This window comes from Hydractinia symbiolongicarpus, chromosome 9, assembly GCF_029227915.1.
Source record: "Hydractinia symbiolongicarpus strain clone_291-10 chromosome 9, HSymV2.1, whole genome shotgun sequence".
In the NCBI taxonomy this organism is placed as follows: domain Eukaryota; kingdom Metazoa; phylum Cnidaria; class Hydrozoa; order Anthoathecata; family Hydractiniidae; genus Hydractinia; species Hydractinia symbiolongicarpus.
The window spans coordinates 14578499-14603803 of record NC_079883.1 but is presented as its reverse complement, the minus strand read 5'-3'; the positions used below and the strand labels follow the sequence as shown (position 1 = coordinate 14603803).

Genomic DNA, 25305 nt, shown 5'->3' with positions numbered 1-25305 from the left:
TTTAACTATTATGTACATCATTCATCTTTTTGCTTTACAAAAATTAACCTATCCTTTAAAGGGTGTGCCACTTGGTTTAGTTTTAAAACTAATGGCCACCATGGTTGGGCAACAAATAAAAAGGCCTCTTGAGAAGAAATAAAATAACATCTTGAAAAACCACAAATAAAATGACTTTTATTATCATCAAAGAGACGATTGTGTAAAGCTGTACGTCTAAACTCAGCTTTGTTCCTTTCAAAGGACTTCATATTGACTAATATTGCTGGACATTTTCTCCCTAAAGTAAGTGTTTTTAAAAAATACAGGCTTTAATATGTAGAACACCTTAAATAAACATTGCCGTTCTTAATGGGTTCGGTAAAATATTTTTTGGAAAATTTACCTTGTTAGTGATAATCATCTGCATAAAAAAACGATTTATTATTATATTTTATATAAATGTTTTTTTACCTAGGGTATCCCTTTAAGATCTCATTAGGACGTCTATCAATGAGGGTCATGCGAAGGGATCTTTGTTTAAAAAAAGTTCACGTCCAAGATACGAAATACGCGTGTGCGTAGTAATTGATCGTTTACTTAGATATCCATTCTATTCTCGCGCTAAAGGCTAAGCAAACAGACAATTCACACTTAGGCATTCACACTTTAGACATTAGCCCTATTCTAAAACTATATTATAATACCCTGCTTTTCGTCTGTAAGCCAAAGATGATTGCCTAGCGTAGTGGATTTCCACGGGCTAATAACTAGTCATTTATACTAAACCTATCCGCCATAAAAATACTTTGAAAATAAATCACTTTATTTGTTATTGCTTGTCCTGTAGGTATTTTTCTGGCAAATTATTTTAAGCATTAAAAAGCAGCAAATGTAAAGTCGCGAGTTTCACTTGTTGACCTATCGTAGTTAACACCATAATACATATTCTACTTCGTAAATTACAATCTTGTCCTTATTTTACTTTGCTCATAAAATGCACACTCTAGTACCAAGGTGCTAATACTGAAATTAAAAACCTTAGTCTTAATTGTTCCACGAAATTCTAATTAAACTTTGTCTGTCAAATACAAAATTTATTTCGCAAGCTAGAAATAACTGGTATTTATTTTATCATGTTTTGTAATTTGGTATTGAGGTAGGTGTGCGATTTATTTTCATTTGGTCCGTAAAATATTCATGTGCGCATAAAATCAAATGACGTAAACATTTAACTCATTCTGTCTAATTCTATTTCTTTTTAGTTGTTTAAAAATTAACGCAATATTTTTAATTTGCCTTCTTGCTTGCTCATTCTATTAAAATGTTTATCATCTAAACGAGACTCAAATAAGTGACAAAAATACCGGCTATCTAGATTTTTGTTTCATTAAAAGTACGAAAATGATTCAGTATCATTCTAAAATAAAATTCAATTCAATTCAAATCTAATCTTTATAATTCTCTAATACTATAAAACTCCGCGCATTCCTAATGAGGTGTATCTCTTTATAGAGTTGACTTTAAAAGATCGAGTTTGCAGCAAAATAAGGTTGTTCCCCAAGTCTAAGAACAGCTCGAAATCTAACATTCTATATTCATTTTATTTATATATTTATACCCGTCTTTGTTGCCCAAATGTCTTTACTATTTAGTCTCATAACCGTTCAAGAAGTAGCTTTATGACTTGGTTTAGTAAAATCTAGTAATGCATCAATCCCCCTTAAATCAACCAATGATAACTCAGCAAGATTATAAAATTCAAAGTTTAAAGATCACACACATTTATAGAAATGCTTTGCAAAAGCAAAATTCTTACCTCTTCTTTGAAGCAAATGTGGAATAGTTATAAAATGGCGCGCCATTACTCTGCCAGTAACAGTGTAACAAGTTTAAGTCTTTTGGATATCTTCGTATTCTTGCTAATTTGGCATATTTATTAAACTATAATCAGTTTAACAGATAAAAGGAAAATTAAGGGGAAAAAAAACGTCAGTTAGGTAATGACATGTGACGTATGAAAGATCGTCATTGGACGACAAAAAGTCGTGAGTCAATGGAAGGTTACCAATAACCGGCAAACAAGAAAGAATAAAAAAAACCCAATGTATGTTTTTAAGTAGCAGGTAAGGTTTCTCTTGGTACCACTACTATATGTGTCCTGGTTAGTGGGTTATAATAAAGTTTCATAGCTCTGGAACGACAATCAGATATAACATGATTTATGGAGAACAAAGACTTCACAAAGGCTTCTTTTTCTCTCTCTATTTCTTAATTTTTTTATATGAAGAAATATTAGTGTTATTATTTTGACCTATGAGCATCTACTATGAGCAATAGAATTGCCATTTAGCATTGCAGATCACTTGCAAAGATCATAAGTCCCGACTTATGATTTTTTAATGAAGACGAGCATATAAAATATAGAACAGAGATAGGAAGACTAGTTTCTATTACCCGACATTTTTTTGCTTGTGATATACAGCAAACTAGTAACATGGAAGGGAAACCACGACAAAAGAAAGAACATACGCCAGTCAATCCTTTTTAATAATTTAAAAATATTTTTTTTTATCTTAAGCTATTTCTAAAATCTAAAAGGGATCTCATATTCGCTATGGAAATATTAATGTAAAAGAGAAACACCCTGAAGCAAAAAAACGAACACAAATGCTAAGAAAAAGGCCCGTGGTGACGTCATCACTTCATATCAACACAACTTCAGTTATCTCAGTTATTTTTGGAATTTCAGTCAGCTACAAGATACTCGACACACACCAAATCATAACAAAAGTAAATGAAATTTCCTTGACCTTTCCATTTCCAAAATATACACTTCTTATAGCAGATGGTAGAATGTACGTCCAGTATGCGACCATTTAACGAATAAACCAAAAATGCCATAAACTAAACCCACATTAGACAGACAATTAGACAGACAGGTTTTAATGCTACGAAATTGAAGCCATAAATCAATTCTCAACAATAAACGCATACTCGTACTTGCAATACAAGTTATGGTATAAACGCTTGACTGTTGGGCGGTTCCTATAAGCAGTCACCGTATTCCTGTGCAGTATATGGAATTTACAGCTTACAATAGAAACCGGGTAGTACCTAAACGAACATTCTGATTGGATATTTTGTTTGTAAACAATGTTGGAATTGTTGCAAGTATGACATAGTCATTTCAAGTAGAGGTTTCCGCTGACATGAAATTTATGTGAATATGCACTTCATAAAATATACGTTTGTAGAATTTAGGCTTTTTTTATCCTTCAAGTAAAGTCTATTATTTAAGCACAAGAAAGGGAATAGGGCTAACTTTTGACCTCGTAGCGTAGGCATGCATCAATTTCTGCACAGGTTAAGAAAAGGAAACTTTGGAATGTTTATGAGTTTGATCTGGGGGTATGTCTCCTGACTGACTAAGTAGAGTTACGTAATGCAAATCTCTTCTGGGTATGAATAGAACAAAGGCTGTAACCACTTTAATTCGTGATCAATGGTCTTTGTGGCTGCATTTCTTCATTATTCCCGAGAATGAGACGTGATAAAAGCACACTGGCAAGAGAAACTTCTATACAAAACAAAGGTGACAATTTCAAGTAGTTTCCTCCTTTCGAAACGACTTCAACTCTACCAAGATTCAATACTTCAACAGAATTAAAGAAAATTGATCGATCTAAAAGTAAATTAATCCTACTGAACTCAGTAATTAAGGTAACCATGGATCTTCAACTTTATGACTCGATTTAAACGACCACATCACTCTTTTTTTGTTGAAAATTTTAATGACAATTAAAGATGGTTTGAAATTACAGACGCGTAATTTCAAAATACACGTTTAATTTAATAAATACTTCACTCAAACCTATGGTCAAGCAACTTTCAGGGAATATTAAAGATTAAACTACCCATAACGTGGCTTCCTAATACAATGTTATCGTCACAATTGTTCTGTATTATTATAAGCGAAATACGTTAATTGTCAAAAAAAAATGAAAGATTTTCCAAAAACTAATTATTGATATTTAGAATATACCAATTGGAATAGCACACTTCGCATACAGTTATATCAAATTGCTGGTAACAATAAAACTCAATAATTATTTCTTCGCCATTTTTTTATCAATCAACTTCTTGAACAATATTCTCCTCGCAACGGACAACATCCATAACATATTTTTTTCTCGTGTCTTTTCTATAGTTGTTTTCTTAACCAGTTAAATTAAAACCATTCAAATATGCATATTATTTTCTCTTTTTTATTTATTTCTTTTTAACATATAACTGAAGGTGTTTTTCAACTGTAAATGAATTTCAACTCATTAGGGTGTCCAGTAGTCATGAATTTCATCACAATAAAAAAAATGCGAAAATCCTCCCACGCTTGAATGTGATTCAGCAAGAATCACTCCTTCAGGTTTTAGGGAATGAAATAAATAGCAATCCTGCTAGGCTGCAAACTAAAAAACGAATAGCAACCATACTGGGAAGTAAGCTAAAAATTCACGACATTCTTCTTTAACACGGTCATTTACTTAGTATTAGATAAATATAAACGAAGAGACCGGCAACAAATGGTGTATTGGAAATTTATGCACGAATGAAACTGTGGTTTTATTTATAACATAACTCATCCACTAAACGTTATTTTTCCACATACGTTTAAAAAACTTCTCTAGATAACACTATTCTTTCTTTTTGCGAATTTTTAGAAAATCAAAATAAAAAAGAAATGAATAAATAAAAATGCAGAAAGGTCAATTATTAATTTATTCCAAACACGCTGTATCACGAAAAGTCTACCTCCTGAATCCAAAAAAAAAAATCGGCTCCATTACCATGTTGCTTTTCTCTTCCATCGTGGAATTTTAATTCAAAATATTTTTTTCGTTCTAGACATACATCTGTTGGATTAGTAAAACATAAAATAAAACAAGTATAATAAATAAAAATAGACATTATAAAATATACCGACATGATAAAAAAGACAAATATTTTGTAAAGTTTCGCTGAACAAAAAAATTGTCAGGTACCGTAATATTGCAATAGGCTTTTTTTAAAGGTTGAGATAAGCATTCCTGAAAAATACACTTTAAATTTAGATGAATAAGACTGAAAAAAGAAATCGGCTAAGATTGAAAGTCGAAGAAGTTTAGAACAATTTTTTTACTTGTATTTCATTGAAATGAGTTTTAAGAATCACGAGTTGTCGAATCAAGCTGAAATTTATATCTTCGGGGTTGTATGGTAAAAACTTAGGCTAAACTTCAGCGATAGCTTGAGAATAAGGCCTATTTATAGCTACATGCACATATCTTTTTCAGTAGTACATCAAACTACTTTATTGCGCTGTTTTGCTAGCGATGGATTGTCTGTCTATTTTTGAAGAAAATTAAACTTAGCCAGGTGTATTTAAAATTGCGGATAGTTTTCTGAGCCAACAGAAAAAAACTAAATAAAAACAACAACAACAACAACAAAATGAAGAAACAAACAAACCAACCAATGAATCTATATTAATTTTGTACGGCAAGTTCAAAAGGGCAAAGTAGCTTTTGATATCAAAAATGCTTGCCTTTTTCCAGAATATAGCGAAAATAGTCTTTCTCAGTATTTCCTATTCCCCATTATTTCCAATGGACATATCGATCCAATTATCAATGCACTGTCAAATTTTCTATATCACCATTTAGTGTCATCGTTCACACAAGACTTGACTAAAAGAGAGCTTACGTGACTCGCATACCATTTTGAACCACATTCTTGCTTGATTGACATTCTCTATAAGCATTCCAAGTACCACTAGCTTACTGAGTTCTTAAGCTCTCAAAAGAAAGTACCAATCAACTTAGGTGACTGTAAATAGCTCTTGATTTTAAGCCGGTCCCGATTTTAAGCCCTCCAAGACATCTATTTCACGTGTTACAAGGGCGCCAAATTGCAAAAGAATTTCTAAAAATTCTTTTATGGCATACAATGCTTAAAATTTGTCTGCAGTGTAACACATGCCTTACAGAAACAACCTCGGTATCAAGTTGTCACATGATTTTTAAACATAAGGGCTGAATTTTCAGAAAAACAATCACACGTCGATTAGCCTTTAAGTATTCATGGTTCCTCCCCACCCACCAAAAAACAAAGAAGAAAGTTTATTACGTCGCTTAACTGGCATTTATAATTATGTTAAGGTTAATTTACGAGTGTAAAATATTTTCATAGTGATCTGTTACAGTTTTATTGTGAGAGAATAGAGATAGTGTGGTTTTGTAGAGTATTGTAAGCATTGTGTGATTATCCTATGTAAAAACTAAAACGACTCATCTTCTCAAAACATTTTGTTTTTATTTTGTCATGTCTGTCCACGGGAAAATAAATAAGGTTAATTTCGTGTGAGTAAAGGCAATTAGAAATTAACATAAATTAACTTAAAAAATTCATAATTGGCGCACTAATTAATGGGTTGTCTTTTATGTAATTTTTTTTTAGTTAGATTGCTAGAGGACTGTATTAGACTGAACTTAAAAAATAAAATATGTTGTATATATAAAAAGACCACGTGACTTTAAGAGTCTGCGATAAAATGGTAAACATAATATTTAACAAGCTAAGTGACAAAATTTTAATTAAAATATAAATTATACAGATAAGATAACTCTCTGGTTTTCATTTCTAATTTAAAAATTCACTCAAAATGCTTAAATGATTGCAATAAACTGTTGAGAAGTAGTAAAATTGAAAGCTGTAAACACGTTTTTCGTGCAGAAAGCACACCAATACACCACAACATAAACAGAATTACGAAATGTTAAAAAATAAGGAAAACACTGAAGTGTTGTCGGAGTTGTTAAGTAGAATGAAGGGCTAGATGGCGAAATATTTTAAGTTGAAAATATTTGTCTCTCAGGAAAAGTAGAAATTAAATTTAAAAATTCCTAGCCGACTGCGGTCAAAGTTTTCTCGTAAAAAAATGACCAGAATGAAGATTTTTTGTTTGTTTTTCCCCAGCCATAAATATTTTTACCATTCGGTCATTTCCAAAAAGCAAAAAATTTGCTTAGAAAATTTCCTGTGTTAGGAGTTTTAGGGGAGGAGGGTGATTCGGGTTTTGTTTTTAGGGTGTAATATTCCAACCCGATTGAATTGATAATTAGCGTCGTAGATTTTTTTTTTAATTATATTTTCTCAATTTACTCTTAATATGTCACAGCCAAGTATATCTAGATCAGAAGAGACGTTTCTTCATAAAAATCCATGTTGTTGTTACAATCCCAAAATTTTTGCAACCAAGTTCGACAAAATGTTGTCTTGGGTATAAAATTTTCCACAACTTCTCCTAATAACAAATTTTTTTTAGCCTATATCTTATCCAGAATTAAAGCTATTTGAAGTGAACGGACGTGGTATCCCCTTCCCCCACTCCGCACCCCCTCCCACCCCTCACAAAAAAGAGGACAGACTTTAACCTAAGAAGCGAGAGTAAGAGACGATTAATTAGAATTGACAGACGGCTATCTCATTTTTTTTTGTTTGGATCTTTTTTATTTTATTTTTAACATTTAATATTCTTTATTTTGTTAAATCTTTTCAATAGCTTATCTGATTATTGTAGCTGTTCCATTTACTTCAGACAAAAGCGGGGGAACAGAAATAAAAGAAAGAAATAGTTAGTCACGAGGGAACTTTTCATTAAACTGTTTAGCATGTGGGCAGCTAACTAAGCATGGATACGCTGAAATAATATTTTGGACATTTTCCTTCCACCAAGAAAAAAAACAAACGGTACTGTGAATTTCTCTCTTCGGAATATTTCTTGGGAAATCCTTAACCATCTAAGCTGCTTTTAGTCTTGATATTCTTATAGAGCATGTTCTTATAAAAAAATTTTAACAGTAATAAAAATATATGATTTAAAGGTTATCCCCCTAGTAAAAAGACGTGAAAAAACCTTAGAATTAATTTTTCTTATTTTAACATGGGTTTTAAAGCGAAAATGTTTAGTCAAAGGAATTTTTGGGAGGGAGTAAAATACTTTTTGAGGTTTTTTCGCATACTTCTCGTTTATTTTTAAAGAGCCGGTGTACAATCACTAATTTACATGGTACTGTAAAAAATATTATTACTATGTAAATAATACTCGTATTATGTTTTTACACAAAAAAATGTCGTGTTACGGACACACATAATAACAAATGCGATAATTTTTTATCCACTTTGCTTCTGAATTTTAAGGACGGACGAACACACAGATTTTAACAAAGGCCTAATTATTGTTTGATCAGAATTAATAGGAAGAAATGACGTAAATGAAGTGGAATGTTCGATGTAAATACAAATAATAGCTAAATATTTTTACAGTTGAAGAAAAACGTGTGGAGTTATTAAACAATCACCATTACATGAACATCAAAGGGAATTCAACTTATTCATCCCACAATAAAACATACGGTTTGTTGAACACTAATCTACAAAAAATATTTTTTGAAATTACAATCAAATTAGTCTTACACAGGAAAAAAACAAATTTACAAAGCAACAAAACATAACTAAACGTACTATTTACACCACGCCTGGTAGCTTTGCGGTAGTGTAAAAAGGTACGCTGAACATTCAGCATAAAAATAGGATTGTTGCCTTAAAAGTAGAAAGTTTCGCCATTTGCGCGTTATTAAACTGTTTCTGTGAAAGTTTATGTTACGGATCATTGTTGCGAAACCCAAGAAAATTCTCGAATCGGGAATTTTTTCTCTAATAATGTTATTATAATTATTTTTTTTTCCTTTTCTGTCGAATAAGCACCCTTATCTTTCGCAACTTAAAACGTGATAAATTTCACAAATGCCCTACCTCTCTTCCAAACCTCTGAACCACAATGAGAGTAGCGATAAGTGGAAAGGCGTTACTGAGAGATATTACATTTGGATCGATATTTTAACAACATTTGTAAAAGAGGTCTCTCCCGAAAGATTATGCCCTAAATTTTTCCTCTTGAAACTTTTTACCCTTAGGTGGTATTTAGGTGGTTGTCTGTTGAGCGATTGCTGTGCTTTCACGATTTGCGTATCTCAAATAAAAAATTCAAACGCACTAGGACTTTTTATAGGATTCTCATTGATAACAATATCAACGATAGAGATTAACGAAGCTATTCTAAGTAAATGTATATGCAGCCTTTTTTGTAAAATATCTTATTTTTATTCAAGCACAGAAGTAAAAAGATTGACATTTGACTGTCATTCTTACCCTCTATTGCAAGACTTACCGCTATCTAAGAACGATAACAAATGGATAACAAATTAAACCAAAACAACATGAAATAAAAATAACAAAAAATCCAGTTTAAAAAAATGTGTGACAACGTAAAGTAGTGTCCACCCTCGATATCAGGACCTGTTGTTTCTCTTCGCGCAGTGCCGTTAAGAAGCAAAAAGTCCTGGGGACGAGGTTAAGTGGTGTCAACTGGTCTGCTGAGAATTTTTTGCATAAATTTGTAAAAAAATTCAGCAAAAAACTTTTTTCTAACTGTTAAATTTTTGAAATCTAAACTATTTTTAGATAAATGTGATTTTAAAGACAGTAGACAAAAATTTTGTCACAGTTTTTTTATTTGCTGCAGGATTCTGTAATGATTGACAGTATTATTTATTATTTCCTAAAAGTTCTGATTATTTCCTAAAATCATTTATTTGCTTTTACATGCAATAAATCATTTTGTATACAAAACCAGAACTTCTAGGAAATAATGAATATAGTATGCTTAAAAAAAACAGTATGGTTGTTCGATCTGTTTTTTTTGAAAGTGTAAATGATAAATAATTTTTGTAAACATTTTTGGTAAGCTCAAATTGCGTGAACCTAGTATAAAGATGGCCTCCATAATTTCTTCGAAATGACCGCCTTGTGCCAATATAATTTATGGTTTTAAAAGATACTATTTATGGGAAATTGATACTCGTTAGAAATGTCAATACTTTGCTAAATGCTTATCTTAAGATGAACTGACATCATTAAAATCTTTCCTTTTAAAAATACTTGATATTTTTTGCAAAATATATGTATGGTTTTTGCTACCCGCAAAATTAAGCCAGAAAACAATTGATAGATATGCTACACGAAACATATTTTATTGAGTCTAAAATTTATGAACGTCTAAAAAGTTTTTGTACAAAGACCTCAGTACTGGTGCAGTACGCCATTATCTAATAATTCACATCAGTAAGCGCCATCGAGTTATAGTAAATATTATAACGCCCTGCGGTTGTGGTCTAGAGGTTGCTCTGAATAATACTTTTAAATCAAAAATGGTTAAATTGCTTTGAATTGTCTATTTTCATATTAAGGCATATTTGTTTCTCAATTATGCCGTAAGCAGATTTAATATCCATAATATTAGTCAGGGATTTATTATTTAAAAACATTAGCTACACAATTAAATTCATTTTGAAGAAAAAAAACTTGTTAAGAGGAGAATTTAATACTAAATTTAAAACTGATATACCACTGATATATAACTAATTATTATATTGTTTTTTTATTCAAATATATTTCTTTATCAGCGTTTATTATTACAAACATTCAACCCATAAGAACTTGTCTTAGATAAAAACTGACGTGACATTATATCAATAAAGATTTCGGTCCAAATAAGTGTACAACTCATGTTCCCAGTATATTTTTGAACGACGGATATATTCTTATACTAGATAAGAGAAATGGCAATATTATAATATATGGCAAGACAGATTTGTTTTGAGACGCTTTTAAAGCTTCACAAACAACTTGGTTTGTACACATCGTATTGACATCATGTCAATGTCATGTCATCGTACGCTCTTAAAAAGTCACAGGATTTACAATTTCATCCTAAAGTTTAAAGTAAACAGAGTAATACATGCCAATACAGAATTGTATGGCTTCACCCTCGCTGATATAAATAATTTAATCCGGTATATTCGTGAGTGTGAAGCTAAAATATTACCTTTTGTTCTTTTTACCTAAAAATTTGAAGGACCCTTGGCCTTAAGGCCTTTTTACCTTTTAAATGAACGCAATATTATGGTAAGTACAAGGTCTCCCGATTTTTTATTTTCACGGAATGCAGGAAAACTTAAAAAAGTATTCCTAAGGTGTAACAAGAGACTTACATAAACACATGCGCTTTTTTGGGCAGTCTAAATGTTCCCTAAATAAGGACATTTTTTAGATCTTGACTCCAGTGTTATGTATATACCCTTAAAGGCTTTTAAACCAGAACGAGCATTAAAAATATTATATAAAAACATGTGTGCTTACATTTAGTAATTTTTAATCAATATTTAAGTAAGGTCTGATAATGTTTATAGTTCATTTGTTTAACAAATTGTTTGTTGACATGATCTACATTTGTGCCACATGTGTTTGAATTTCACTCAAGTTCTAAACATGCTAACTGAAATCTAAACTTTCCCTTCTTTTTGTTTCTAAGCTTCTTCTGTCTAAATTAACGTTTTTTTTATCTTGTGATTAAGTAAACAAGAAGAAGAAGAAGAAGAAGAAGAAGAAGAAGAAGAAGAAGAAGAAGAAGAAGAAGAAGAAGAAGAAGAAGAAGAAGAAGAAGAAGAAGAAGAAGAAGAAGAAGAAGAAGAAGAAGAAGAAGAAGAAGAAGAAGAAGAAGAAGAAGAAGAAGAAGAAGAAGAAGAAGAAGAAGAAGAAGAAGAAGAAGAAGAAGAAGAAGAAGAAGAAGAAGAAGAAGAAGAAGAAGAAGAAGAAGAAGAAGAAGAAGAAGAAGAAGAAGAAGAAGAAGAAGAAGAAGAAGAAGAAAAATAAACTCTATATCATAACACTGTCCTTACCGTGATAACTCAATGCTGTTTGTGTTTCCTAATTCCTTCAGAATTTGTTCTCTTTTTCTTTTTAAAATTTCCCTGTTCATAATGGTTCATCTTATTCATATTCACTATCCCAGAGTAAGAAAACAAAGCAACAAAGTTACATATAAATACACCAGGTAAATTAGTTATTTTTTAAAATGTAGTATTTCCAATGTGAAGCCATTTATATATATCTTACATGTGTTTTGACTGATAGTAGGAATTTTTTTGTGTTTTGTCTTTTCTCTCTTCTGTAGTTCAGATTCTTTTATAAAAACAACAAAAGAAAAAAAAGATTTTTAAAGTTTTATCTTCATTTTTGGAAACGTGCAATACTTTTCAATATTATAAATTTGCCTTGAATAAACTTTGATAAAAAAAAAACAACGTTAATGAAAATTATTATTCAAGAAGAAAAAGGTCGAATATAAAAATTGCTTTAGCGTTTCATTGTAAATCTAAAAGATCCTTTTGTTGTGAATATAAATGGACTAAAATTGAAAAGAAAAAATATTGAATTTTAAATAGATCTTCAGCAGGGAATAACTACGCATAAATGATTACTACGGTTCTCTTTTCAACTGTGTTCAATATATGAAAATGAAGTTTTAAAATGAAGTCAAAATTTTTTCGAAAAAGTTTTCTTTTCTAACTATTCCTCCATGAAAATTAGTCATGTTTTTAAAAACAAGAAAAACAATTGTTTAATGCCCGTTTTGTTTTATTTTAGTTTCTAAACCCAGGTTTCTTTTTTTCGTTATTCTTTTGATAAACAAACTTCAAGGTGTGGATGGAAAAATGAATAATAGAAATTGAGGTAAATATAACTGAGCTGTACTTTCATGTGATTATTTAATTGATTGATTGAAATCTCAAGTTACGTGCCAATAGTTCGCACACGATAGTGGTGGAATTATTTTTACTCTTTGCGCATGCGCGGGTGTCATAAACACAACGAATGACAGATAAAAAGGTCTTTTTAAAACGTCAATTCTGTGGTTTGTCGCGAGACAATAAGTTGTACAAAAGAATTTCTTTCTATGTATCTTCTGTTTAATGGATATCTTTATTTTACTGAAATTGTTTAAAAATCACAAGCTAGATATAAAATACTGCTGACTTTACAAATATTTTTTCCGCTTCAAAGCATTTGATAGCAAAATAATCGTCAATTCCTTTTTCACGCTTTTCGCTAAGCGCGTAGTCCAAAGTTTATGGCGCCGAAAAAGACAGGTGAAACAAATATGGATCCAATTTCTATTTGAAGTGCACCCAAATGAACAAAATCCGTATCTGTCTTGTTTACTGAAATGATTCACTTTCGAGACTTCAAGAAGAAGCGATTTTCCGAGCTCAGTAATTTTCTTTTTTATTTATTAATATTATATTTTGTTTTATTCTTTATATAAGTAAAAAAACACAGCAGATTTTTCTTTTAATTTTTCGTCCTATTAGATCCATTTTTTTGCTGATAAATTGAAATCAGTTTAGTAGTGGTAGCTATAACAAAACCGTCCGCTAGGTCGAATAAAACTTTGAACTTCTTCACCGGTATATAAATAAATAAAATGTTGAAAGACTAAGCAAATAAATAAATCAAGAACTTACAGTGCTGTTCTCTAAGTCTTTTTAGCGGGAGAAAAAGCATAGACTTCATGGCTGCTTAAAGAGGAAAAAAACTAACATGCACGTTAATAAATCTCTCAATATGCACAAGGCGAGTTGTTATCGCAATGTGATCGCAAAGAAAGCTAATCGAAATAAAGAAAACTATTAAAGTCGGCAAACAAATAAATAAATGCGCAAATAAATAAACAATTCAACAGATGCAACATAAAGCACTTCACGGTTTTCGAACAATAGCTTTTAAGCATTTGAAATAATAAAAAAAGGAGAGAAAATCCTCTTGCAATAATACGCAAATGTTGTTCGGTTGACAGATGGAATTAAGCTTGTCCAAAATTCAAAACAAGAAACGGTCTGATAATAATATCAAAAACTTTTATTTCTACGTACCGTTATGCTGTGAATAGACGCCCCTTCTATTTAACGCCCCTGTTATTTAACGCCCCTTTTAAACTCCGACACTACATCAACGTCGTGAACGACATCCAAGGCAAAGCACGAAAACGGAGAAGCCGAATTAATCCTCATGCTGAAATATTCAAATAATTATCCAAGCAGAAGCCTTTATAAATGTCCTATAAACAAACGCTTATAGAATCAACGCCCCTTAAGCAGACGCCCCTTAGATAAATGCCCCTAGATTGCCCACTTAAACAGTGCTCAGGTAAAAAGAATTATTTCGTTAATTTGATCAGGTTTGGATTCTTTAACAACGTGTGTTTTCACACTTTTCAGAGGCAGCCTATCAATGGACCTTAGATAGCGTGACACTTAAAAATTGACAACTAATACTTTTTAATATAAATTTCTAATATGTGACCAGGAAATTGGAATGCCAATCACAGGAGATTTAATCTTGGATATTTAGTTTCATTTGCTGATGACAGCATCAGTATTTCGTAATGCAAACTTGTTGTACAGTGCGAGTAGTTGGTTTTACACGTTGCCTATCTGTCCTACGCATCTGCAAAAGTCATGACTTGGCTACCCATCAGGTACGGGGTATTGACCAATGGACATTCTTCTGGTATTTTAACTACGGTTATAAATATACTGTCCAAACGTCGTGATTGAGATTTGACATTTACTTACTGAGCGTGACATTTACTTCAGGGTTTTTTACTAAAGAAAGTTATTGCTCAGTGTAGAAGTCGGTTTTCACTGAAACTGTTTCAACTTTATTAAAAACACGTTGTACAACAAAGCAACGTAGGAGATGTATGTTGCACATGGTAATAGAGTTTATTGGAAACCAAGCCTAAAAGGTTAAAAAGCTAAACATGAATTTTATTGCCGTGCATTCATCGAATTTTTTCTCTCCTTTCCCAATTGTTGGTTTGTAAATTTCCTGCTAATTTCCTAAATGACTTCAAAAATATTACTGATGATAATTTCCAACGTTCGTGCCTCATCGTAGAACAAAGAATAGTCACTACTTAAAAGTCACTGTGAGGTCCGGATGTAATCCTTGCAAACCAATCCTTGAATAAATATTTTAAAGAACTCATATTTTATTTAAATAAAGAATGTGAAATTTGTTTTTGCAGCAGCACGCGTGAATATATCTTATTGGATAGTCAGTTTGAATATTGCGTGACTTATATATGACGACGGCTGGTGATATCATTGCTGCCATTTCTGTCATTGTTGACGTTCATGTCCTTCTGTCTTTCACTAGTGACAGCGAAGAAGCTTACAAAGGTTAAATAGTAAGTTTAAACACGGAAAGATAAATATCAGCAGATTCATTTAAATTTAATAAAAATTTATATTTTATCTTATCTGATACAATTTGGGCGGAGAGTTCTTAGGTCGGCTTTTCATTGAAAGCTGCGTCACATTAAATATTCCAATATGTTTAGACGATGTATCTATTATTTATTTAAAAAATTGAAATCATGGTCTACTTTTTCCCGCATAAACAACCAAAGTTTATCTCAATGCAATCCACTTTCAGTAAGGATATCATGTTTAACTTTACAAATGAGCTTCGTGCTTAACAACAGTCTTCACATGAGTGTTGAAGAAAGCACTGTTATTTTTAAGGGCATTGCTACACACATTATCACTGGCGAATTTACGTTTTTAACATTAAAGTTTTACCCTTGTTGTGATGGTGATAGAAGCCAATACCTTATTAGCACACGCACGTTATGTTTGTTAACTGATGTGAACGATTTCATAAAAATAGTTTTTTACAAATTGGGCCAGTTTGTGATATAATTGTTTATTAAGCATTTTAAACTTTTTGAGGGCGATTTTTCGTTAACACGTTCTTGACTGCAATTCTAAGCGTGCATTATCTGTGCATATGAATAGAATATATTGTGGAAGGTTTGAGAGATGAAAAGAGTCAACTTCCAAGCATTTTCAGGCTGAAAAATGATAACTATTACTTAAAATCAAGAAATCTGTAATGTAATAGAAATTGAGAATTTTCAGGAACGGCGTTTAAATGCTGGGAGCTGCAACTATGAATACTTCGATGGAAAGAAGTGTTAATTTCTGCGACGCAACGTGAAAATAATGCGGCCTTTGGAATCAGACTGTGAGAGTTTGGCTGTAAATAAAGTGAAAGAAGTGGTGCATAGAATGGATAGTAAGCAGCCTAACCAATAATTAAGTGGTTTAGTTACTAAAATAAATCTGTATCATAATGCTTGCCGTGCTTTTATTTGTCTGTATGTGATTAAAAATGGTAGCTGCTAGTAGTGGTGATAGCAAATTCATGTGGATTTTTCCAAGTGTTAGCAGCTAGTCAAATAATAGACTTATTTCATTATTCGCTAAATTTATCCAGCCAAAGAATACAGTTTAAGAACCATTACTTTAAAGAAGAAAATCCAGAAAAAATATTTTAAACTCGCGCCAACCTTCCGTGGTTTTTTATTTTACGAAAATAAAAACTCCAGTAGGTCTTTCATACAATCGACACGAAGTTTGTAAAATATCGAAATTTCTACACGCGATTACAAACTGAAATTTTTTTCTACAGTTTTACAAATACTCCTAAAATTACATATAACTGAAATGCAGCCTAAAAATATTTTTTCAAACAAGTTTTGCTGGAAATTAAATATTGCGTATTTTTAGTTTGCACAATAAATAAAAATATTCATTTTAGAAGACTCGGTGCGGCTTTTATTTTCATTTTCGGATCCGTTTAAAGACTGCCTTGAAGTGAGCCAATAACAGAATATGCTAAAATATTATTACTGAAGGTTTGTCATTTTTAAACCTCAGTTTAAAATTGAAGATCGAAATTCACAAAAATGAACCAATAAGGACCAAAACCGAAAGTCCACTCCAATCATTTAGCACGTAGGCTGAAGACGCACGCATTAAAGTTCTCAATATTACGTAATATTTAGGAGCGCTTTTGCACGCGCTGATCGTTTTGAAATTCAAAATCAGTTTGACTTTTTCAAGAGCGCTGTAAGCGCTGCAGTGTATAATGACGTAATTTCATGATTTCGACCAATGAATTTGATTAAATCACCTATTTTTTATATTTTTTAAAACCAATAGTAAGTCTTAACTGATCATCCATGTTTCCGCACCAAACTTCTGAACTTTGCTGGTGTTATTTAGAATTCTACTTTTCACCGATCCACAGCAAATTACTTTTAGTTAACATTGACGAGTTCTTAAAGCAATTTGTTTTTAATGTTGAATATTCACTTGAATGGCTATCTTCTTGTTTAACTTTCTTTTGGCGCCAAAATCGTTTGAAATCAATTTCATTTAATTCCCGCCTCGTGCCCATTCTTCTTACACATTGTTAACGTTTTTCTCTGCGTATCTGGAGATAATTCGATAGAATTAAACAGAGTACTAAATACTTTCTTGTTGGTTCACTAGAGCTTCTTTTAAATTGTCAATGAAATCATTCTAGCTTTGGCCAAAAAGTTTGCAAGAGCTATTTTCAGCAACCAATATATTATCTTTTACGTGTGATATCTGTTATATCTAGATAGACATCTTCATTAGATAGAACATGATTATCTTTACAACACGTAATTCAACTATTTCATGGTTGCACAGATTGACTTGACAGCTCTATTTCAATATAGAAAAGTCAATTCCAGATGTACTTTTAAGTAACAAAACAACTTTTCCATTAGCATTTCCATGACTTCTGTCCATTCATTTGAGTATTGTCAATTGATTCAAATTTTTTTGCGCATAAGGTATATAACTATTTGAAATTATCAAGTCAGATACAGAAAGCCACGATGATAGTGGTATACGTGGCGTTTATAAATGTTCCGATATTACTTGGACTTGATTTGGAAGTTGTACGATGCAGTCAGATGTGATACTAGTCACTGCTTTATGTAAAGGGTGATCTTGCTGCAAAGTTATTTATCAAATGCACATTAGAGTTCGTAAAGCATCTATCGATCTCTTTGTCGAAATATCGGCCTCTATGAGTTCTGTGATGTTCTAAGGAGGATTTCGGGAGTGTTGGCTAAAGTGTTTAGACGTCTCTATCAAGGTCATAAAATTCTTCGAACAAGAAAAAAATTTCCTTAAAAGCGTTACAGTTGCTAAAACTGGTCGTTTTCAGCGATACCATAGGTGGAGATTACGAACCCGGCAACAAAGGAGAATATGGCGATCTCGACGATAATGACACCGATAATAGTAACATTGATTATAGTAACAATATTTAACAATAAAAGTTTAAAGAATTTTTCAGAAGATTATTTCGAACGTTTGAAATTTAGACGTTAATATTTTTTGTTCGAAACTTTTTGCACTTATTGAAAACATTAGATTCTGTTTCGTAGGTTTCACAACCAATGGAAGATCTCTTTGTAATATACACATTTTTAGAAATTATCGCAGAAAAAGTTCCAATAATCTTTCAAAATTTGGATGCATGTGGTAAGAACTTGTAGAAAGGCTTTGTGCGTTGTTATTACTCGTGGATGTTTTCCACATTCTTAAATGTTCGATGAAACAGAAAGAAGAATGAAATGTTTAACTATCTCGGGGTTGTAGACGCACTCCGCGGTTTTCTTAATTTTCCATAAACTACGCCTTGTAATCTAGTACAGAACCGCTGCTAGTAATCATAAGCGAAGGGAAACTACAAAAAAAATGTTTTAGCAATTTTTTTTATATCTTCGTATGTTTGAACAGTGATAACGTGCTTGTTCTGCTGCAATCACAGCAACACCATCTTTCGGTAAAAAATCATCCCGAATAAGATAAATTTCAGTCTTTCTTCCCGGGGGTCCATCCGTCCGTCCGGTCGTTTGAGTAATTCTGTGACGGCAAATAAAGATAGAAAAGTTTAAGTTAACATTGTAAAATCCTTAAATGAAAAAAATTATTAAAGCGAGGCTAGTTAAGCTTAACCATTGTTAAGTTGCGCTGACAACTTAAGGCCATCACGAAAACGAGGCTGATTATACAAAAAAATGACGTCATCTTAATAAAACGTCATATAAACAACAGCATGAAACGTCACAAGTTTTTGTCTGGCTGTGAATCCATCTTAAGAGGGTGCACTTTAGCTTTGTTTGTTTTTCGTGGTTTTACCTGAAAATAATTCAATGGGTTTTGATAAAAAACTAGCATCGTTGTTCTCAAAAAAGAAGAATCGCAAGAAAAAGAACAACAACTCTTCAAGAAGTTCTTCTAAAAGATCGATCGATAATAGTAGCTCCCAACTTGGCGGCGGTGGAGATACTATTATTGAAAGTATCCAAACATTCGATTGTGATGACGCTGAACCCTGCTGTAGTAAATATCTTACAGAGAATGAAATAGCCAATCAGCATACCGAGAAAAACAACAAGCAGACAAGAACACCGTCACCACTCTTCACAAGAAATGGACTTCGGCGACAAATCGATTTTAACGAACCTTTACAACCGTTAGAATTTTCCGACGATGAAGATGACGGTTTTGATATGACGACATCCATAGAAGAACTGTCCACTGATTCATCTCAGGGAACCTTGTCATCGCTTACACAGCTTAAGGACAATGAATACAAAAGTAGCGAAGGTGATGATAATGAAGATGAAGATGAATATGATGAAGGCAATGGCAGTAACGATCGATGTAACCAAAATGAAAGCAAGACTAATGAAAGAAGATCTCTGATATCTAAGATGAAAATGAAGTTAATTTCTCGCAAAGAAGAAAAAAAAATGGAGAGAAATAGATTGCTTAATGAAAAGTTGGAGAAAGAATTAAAGGCACTTAATGAGTTACGAAAAGAGCGGAAGTCTCTTGAGGAGCGGTTGAAGGAGAAAAGAAGAATGGAAGTGAGTTGTTATCGTTTGCAATTTTATTAATAAATGTGATATTGTTCAATCTTAAGGCATGTTTTTGAACACCTTTTTGAGCAGTTTGTCTTGTTGGTCACTAACAAAGAAGAAGAACAATTATTATTTTATTTCAGGACTAAGTAAAGTTAGAAAAAAGTAGGCGAACGTAAACAAGTTATATCCAACGCTTATCCTGTTAGGTGGATATATACGTGTTTCTTTTTTAGACACTCCCTCCTAAGGTTCAATCCCTTTCCAAAGCATTTACCTTCTATATAAACCCTCATATACAATATATTTGGGCTTTGCACTTACCAAGGAGGTTTGTATTTTCATAGAAGGTGGTTTTAAATAGATCCGTATTTCGCAATAAATTTTTGTCTCTTATTCTTTTGTTTTTTTTCTCTCTCTTAGGAACAAGAAAAAAACAAACAAACTTTAAGATCTCAAAGTAGAATCAGTAAGAAGGAAAACGAGAGCGATACGTCTAGCAGTGGCCAGCAAAATCAAATTGACAAAAGTGAAAATCTGAATAAAGTTGAAAAACACACACGAAAGGAAAAGATTACGCGTGCCAAACCTGCGACAACTAACCACGGTAAACGAACGGTGGTGGCTAGTGATCGACAACGAACAAAGGAAGATCAGCGAAAAGAGAACAGAAAAAGACCTCTGAGTAAAAAAAAGCAAGACAAACGAAGGAAAAATGGGGATGAAAGTGAGAACACTGAAAGCTATGACAGCGATGGCAGACCAAAGAGTCGAAAAAATCAAGTTGAAGCATCATCACCTGGATCCAGAAGATCACTTATCAATTTAACAGCACTACCACCAGATATGTTAGATTATCTCTCAGATGAAATCAATTTAACAAGAATCTACACCATTCCACGTTGGAGGCTGCCTCAGTATTCACCAACAATCAACGTTGTACAATCTTTACTGACAGAAGATAGCTCCATTAATGAAATTTCCGTTGAAGAATCCGCACCACCTCCACCTTATGTTGAGAGGAAAAGAACGCCACCGCCACCTAGAACACCAAGAACGCCACCTCCACCACCCCCGCCAATAACACCAGGATTGCCTTCTAGTGAAACTTCCTCTCATATTGATTTTTCTAAATATACTCCTAATTCAAATGTTTGCAAGAATAAAATTTACGGATTCAGTATTTCCGGCTGCCCGGTTGAGGAAAATTATCTTCCTGATATCGGATATTGTTTTCTTCCTGTAAAGGCCACAGGAAAAGAGCGAATGAAATTGTTGGAACAGTATCGCATGGAAGCGGCTGAGAAGGAAAGAATAAAGGCGGCAAAAATATTTTCTGAACAATTTCCTCCTCAGAATCCAGATAATGTTCCCAAAAAAGAACGCGAAACAGCCGAGCATTTCATAAAAAATGTTTACTCCGGGAAAATGAAAAACTCCGATGAAGAGAGTGAAGATGGTAAAAAGAACACCATGATGAAGTTCAAGATTCGAAGACGAATATCTGTTGGTAGCTATCCAAACGAATCAGTGGATGAGAAAAACTTGCCTCGATTATTAAGGTAAGTGTTTTTTTAACGTCTACATTTTCTCACCTGTCGCACAAATTTTGTAAATCATCGGCTAAACGTATAAATAAAATATTTTTTAAGTGCCTCAGTATGCGACCCAACCTCGTCCCTAGGGTTTTTTTTGCCTTTTTGACATCACAGCGGGCGGCGAAATTACTTTTATTTAGCAGTCAAGTAAGCGCGAGCGCTAGCGTCTTTGGTATAGGCAACAAACCCTGGGAACGAGGATGTATGCGACCCCAACACGCGCCGGTTGTCCAGCACAAACTTTAAAACTCACACACAGCGTGTTTTAATTATTCTTTATTTTTTGTAGATATGCTTGGAAAGGAAAGATTAAAAAGCTGGAAAAATATCTATCGGACAAAGATAAGCATCGGAAAATCAACCGTTGCGATGAAAAGGGACGGTAAGTATCAACCTTGTCCCCAGGACATCTTGTATCTTTTCTGACACCAGAAGGGCGATACGACCATCCTTATAACAAAAAAAATACACGATGTCCCAGGGGCAAGGTTGGGTAGGTATCTCTCAAATCGATTGTACCAAATTTAAAAACTCTAATAAATATGCATGTGAGTTATTCTCTACATTGTAAAATTAATTACAAGTAAGCATGATGCTCAATTAAGTGTCTTTGGAAAAGGTCACTTTTGCCTAAATAGGCAAACATGGCCGCAATGTAAATAACCCCTGTGACTGTTCATATTCTAGAACTGCATTGCATTTCGCAGCGTCATGGGGTTGCTCCAAAACGCTAAACATTTTGTTAAAAGTTCCTGGAGTGAAGTTAAACCTACGAGATGAAGATGGAAAAACTCCACTTTTTAAGGTATTAGACCTTGTTCTTAATAGTTTAATCTCAGTTGCAGTAGCAGGTACTGGGGACAAGATTGTTAAATATAGATGCTTTGTGAGTAAAGAAAAAACTGTAGCACTGTTACGTATGCGCAATTTATTTTAGGCTGTGGAAATATGCAGTAAAAAATCCGTTGAAATATTAATAGAAGAAGGTGCTAACGCCAGCATTGCATCACGGGATAGCAGAAATGCATTTGAATACGCCCTTCAAGAACTAGGTGATAACAAAGTTGACATGATCAAATATCTGTACGACAAAGGCGGCATGCGTGCAGAAAGAAAAGAGAAAGGAAAGATGTCGTTTATTCACGTGTTGACATTGGCGAAAAAGGGAGTACCTATTTCTAAAACAATGAAGGAGCTTCTTAATACAGAAAATGTGAATGCTACAGAAGGAAACGGAAGGTTAGTGAACAATCAACACTGCTCCTTTAGTTAGAATCTGCCTGTGAGAAATCCTGCATCATTTATTCTCCGCTGCTGGGGTTCCTTATTTTGTTACCTGTGGGGAAGGAGGTTTAGCTAAGAAAACTAAATGAAATTGTTAAGAACACTCTTCGAGATTTCGTTTATACAGAGTCCCTAATAACTCGCTTCGGTAAGATCTCGGCGTCTCCATCCAAGTCCTTAATATACCAAGTGGCCAAAGAAAACCTAAAACGTTTGAAATAACCTATATTGACTAGCTTAAAGAATTGATAGAGGAAAGGAATTTTGCTCAAATAAAGTTAGCCTCTCATAAGTTACCCAACTCCACGCACATTTCCTATCACGTGACACAGGCATGAGGTTTCTTGCGGTTTTGCTCATTTTTTCTGTGCAGGACTGCGTTAATACTGGCGACAAGAGTGAAGAGGTTGGATGCTGTGAAATGTTTGGTTGAGCATTATGCTGACCCGATGCATTTGGACCTTGCCCAAACCAGAGCAATCGGTTATGCTGAAAGAAATTCGGAGTAAGTATATACACATCTTTTAAAAGAAAAACTTTTCTTGTCAGTTTGCTTGTCAACATCATAGGAAGGACAAGATCAGTCCTAATCTGGTCCTTATTTTATATCTAAATTTGATGACAAGCGGTTTTAACAATATGTTTTTGTTGTTGTTGCTAAAGATGTGTGTTTTTAATTTCTTGCAGAATCTACAACGTTTTGAAGGAAGCGATGAACAATGCCAACGATAGGGTAGGTATACAAATGTCTAAAAAATTAACATGTTAGAATTTGTGCAATCGCTGTCCAATATATCCAGTGAATCTTTTATATATAAAATACTCACAACAGGTTACTAGTGAAACAAACCTCGTATCCAGGATAAGTTTCCTGTGTAGATTTTAGACTTTTGCTTTTGTCTACGGCAGACACTGGGAATGAAAGTCTTTTTAGAAAAACGTGTTACAGATTGATTTTAAGGAATAAATCTTGTTGTTGTAAGAATACTGATGTTAAATTGATGCGTGCCTGTCTATATGTTTAGTTCTCCCTCTAATTAATGGACACTATTGGTACAAAAAAAACTGTCCGCTAATTAGAGATGTCCACCTTTTGTTGAAAAGTTCAAGCTTTTTTTTCGTTTCGTCTTTTTCGTTTTTTTTTTTTTTTTTTTTTTTTTTGATTTTTATGATTGTTAAAAGATACAATTAGAAAGGAAGATTTTCAAAAACACCAATTTTGTGTATGAAAATCTCTGTATTGACTTAGCTACTAACTGCTTTCCGGCTTTTTGAATGTTCAAAAAGACTTTAACCAGAACTCGGCCGCTGTAATGAAATATGTCCGTTAATCAGAGGTGTCCGCCTTTTGAAGTGTCCTTTAATTTGAGAGAAAGGTACAAGCACAACCATACCGGGAAGTCTTCTTTAAGCGAGTCTGAATTTGTTTTTTTTCTTTAGAGAAACCAAATTACTTCGCAGAAACCATGATGGCAACAATACTCTATTTTTCATTTCAACTTTTTATCATATCGCATAAGGACTTATGTTTGTGTTTAAAAAAAGTGCATCACTAGTATGTCCCTGACAGTATTTTGGAGAAGACGCATCATGTTGTGAGTTCCACATGTGGATTCGATTTTATCTGATTACGCAGTAGTTTGTAAGTTAGAACAGGAGCATGTAACAAAAAGATTGTTAAAACACGACATAACACGACATTACACAAACAGTTGTCGTTTTCTTAAGCTTACCGAGCCAACTTGGTTCTTTCCTTCCTGCATGTTTTTGTCACAAATTTCCGTTGGAAGGTCAAATCGTAAATGAATTAGGCCTAGACTGTGAACACTCAGTTTTAAGGCAAAATAAAATATCCAGGGCTTTTTCAAGAGTAATTTCCTTCGGCAAAAACAAAGAGTTGAATAAGGAAAAAAAAATATAGATAAACGTTTTCTAAATCTTCCGACGGAACTTATTTTCAAGGAAAGATTTTCCTAAAATAATTTTGGTTAGAAAAATTTTTTAAAACCAACGACTTTTGCGGTTTCCATCAGTTCACTAAAACATTTTTCCGATCAAACAACTGTGAGAATTATGCCCCCAAAAAAATTGTAAACTCCAAGCGAAATACATTTGCTTGACTCGCGAATTAGATAGCTTGATGATTAAAGAAATACTTAGTTTCTAAGATTTTTTTCATTGCTGCAATGAAGGAAAAAGTCTAGCTTTCCTCCAACCTAGTTCCCAAGTCCTATTGACTTGTTTCGACATCAATCATTCCTTACAATTTTCTTCATGAAATTCACTTCTTGACCCTCGGCTAAAATGTACAAGAATTTTTAAAAAAAGGTCGAAATCAAATAAGACATATTACGAAAAAAAGTTAAAACGTACTAGCCAAGAATTACCTTTGTGGCCACATTTTTTTTCGACCAAAATTTAAAATGATAATAAGTCTGATCGGGTGTCCTTGCTAAATAATATAAAAACAAACTTGATGTGTTCCCTTATAAGAATCAAATTTTTAAAAGTCTGTTTAAAAACTACCTGCCCGAACAGATAAAGGTCAATGAGAATGAGAAAAAATTGTATATGTCAAACTTACTTGTACTTTGCTAAAATATAGACCAAAAACTGTTGAAGAACAACGGTGTAAATTTAATTTTATGCTGACGTCAGTATTTCCGGATTGAATTTTGCAATTGT

At 32.9% G+C, this 25305-nt stretch overlaps 2 protein-coding genes across 2 annotated transcripts; both read left to right on the top strand.

Annotated features, from left to right (window-relative positions):
- Nucleotides 1–18848: 18848 nt before the first annotated feature.
- On the top strand, nucleotides 18849–22127 carry LOC130656642 (uncharacterized protein DDB_G0284459-like). Its single transcript, XM_057459546.1, has 3 exons — nucleotides 18849–19744; nucleotides 20162–21300; nucleotides 21626–22127. The coding sequence occupies exons 1-3, from the start codon at nucleotides 19025–19027 to the stop codon at nucleotides 21720–21722; spliced, it is 1956 nt and encodes a 651-aa protein (XP_057315529.1). The 5' UTR covers nucleotides 18849–19024; the 3' UTR covers nucleotides 21723–22127.
- LOC130657776 (receptor-interacting serine/threonine-protein kinase 4-like) lies at nucleotides 21879–23574 on the top strand. Its single transcript, XM_057460778.1, has 6 exons — nucleotides 21879–21919; nucleotides 22024–22222; nucleotides 22274–22575; nucleotides 22994–23125; nucleotides 23308–23353; nucleotides 23530–23574. Exons 1-6 carry the CDS (start codon nucleotides 21879–21881, stop codon nucleotides 23572–23574), a joined length of 765 nt encoding a protein of 254 aa, XP_057316761.1.
- Nucleotides 23575–25305: the final 1731 nt, after the last annotated feature.

Excerpts from the sequence above, each read along its gene's own strand:
- LOC130656642 (XM_057459546.1), top strand. The coding sequence starts at position 19,025 with ATGGGTTTTGATAAAAAACTAGCATCGTTGTTCTCAAAAAAGAAGAAT. Across the intron at positions 19,745-20,161 it reads AGGAGAAAAGAAGAATGGAA|GAACAAGAAAAAAACAAACA; the intron begins GTGAGTTGTTAT and ends TCTCTCTCTTAG. Across the intron at positions 21,301-21,625 it reads AACTTGCCTCGATTATTAAG|ATATGCTTGGAAAGGAAAGA; the intron begins GTAAGTGTTTTT and ends TATTTTTTGTAG.
- LOC130657776 (XM_057460778.1), top strand. The coding sequence starts at position 21,879 with ATGCATGTGAGTTATTCTCTACATTGTAAAATTAATTACAA. Across the intron at positions 21,920-22,023 it reads CATTGTAAAATTAATTACAA|AACTGCATTGCATTTCGCAG; the intron begins GTAAGCATGATG and ends TTCATATTCTAG. Across the intron at positions 23,354-23,529 it reads TGAACAATGCCAACGATAGG|ACACTGGGAATGAAAGTCTT; the intron begins GTAGGTATACAA and ends TGTCTACGGCAG.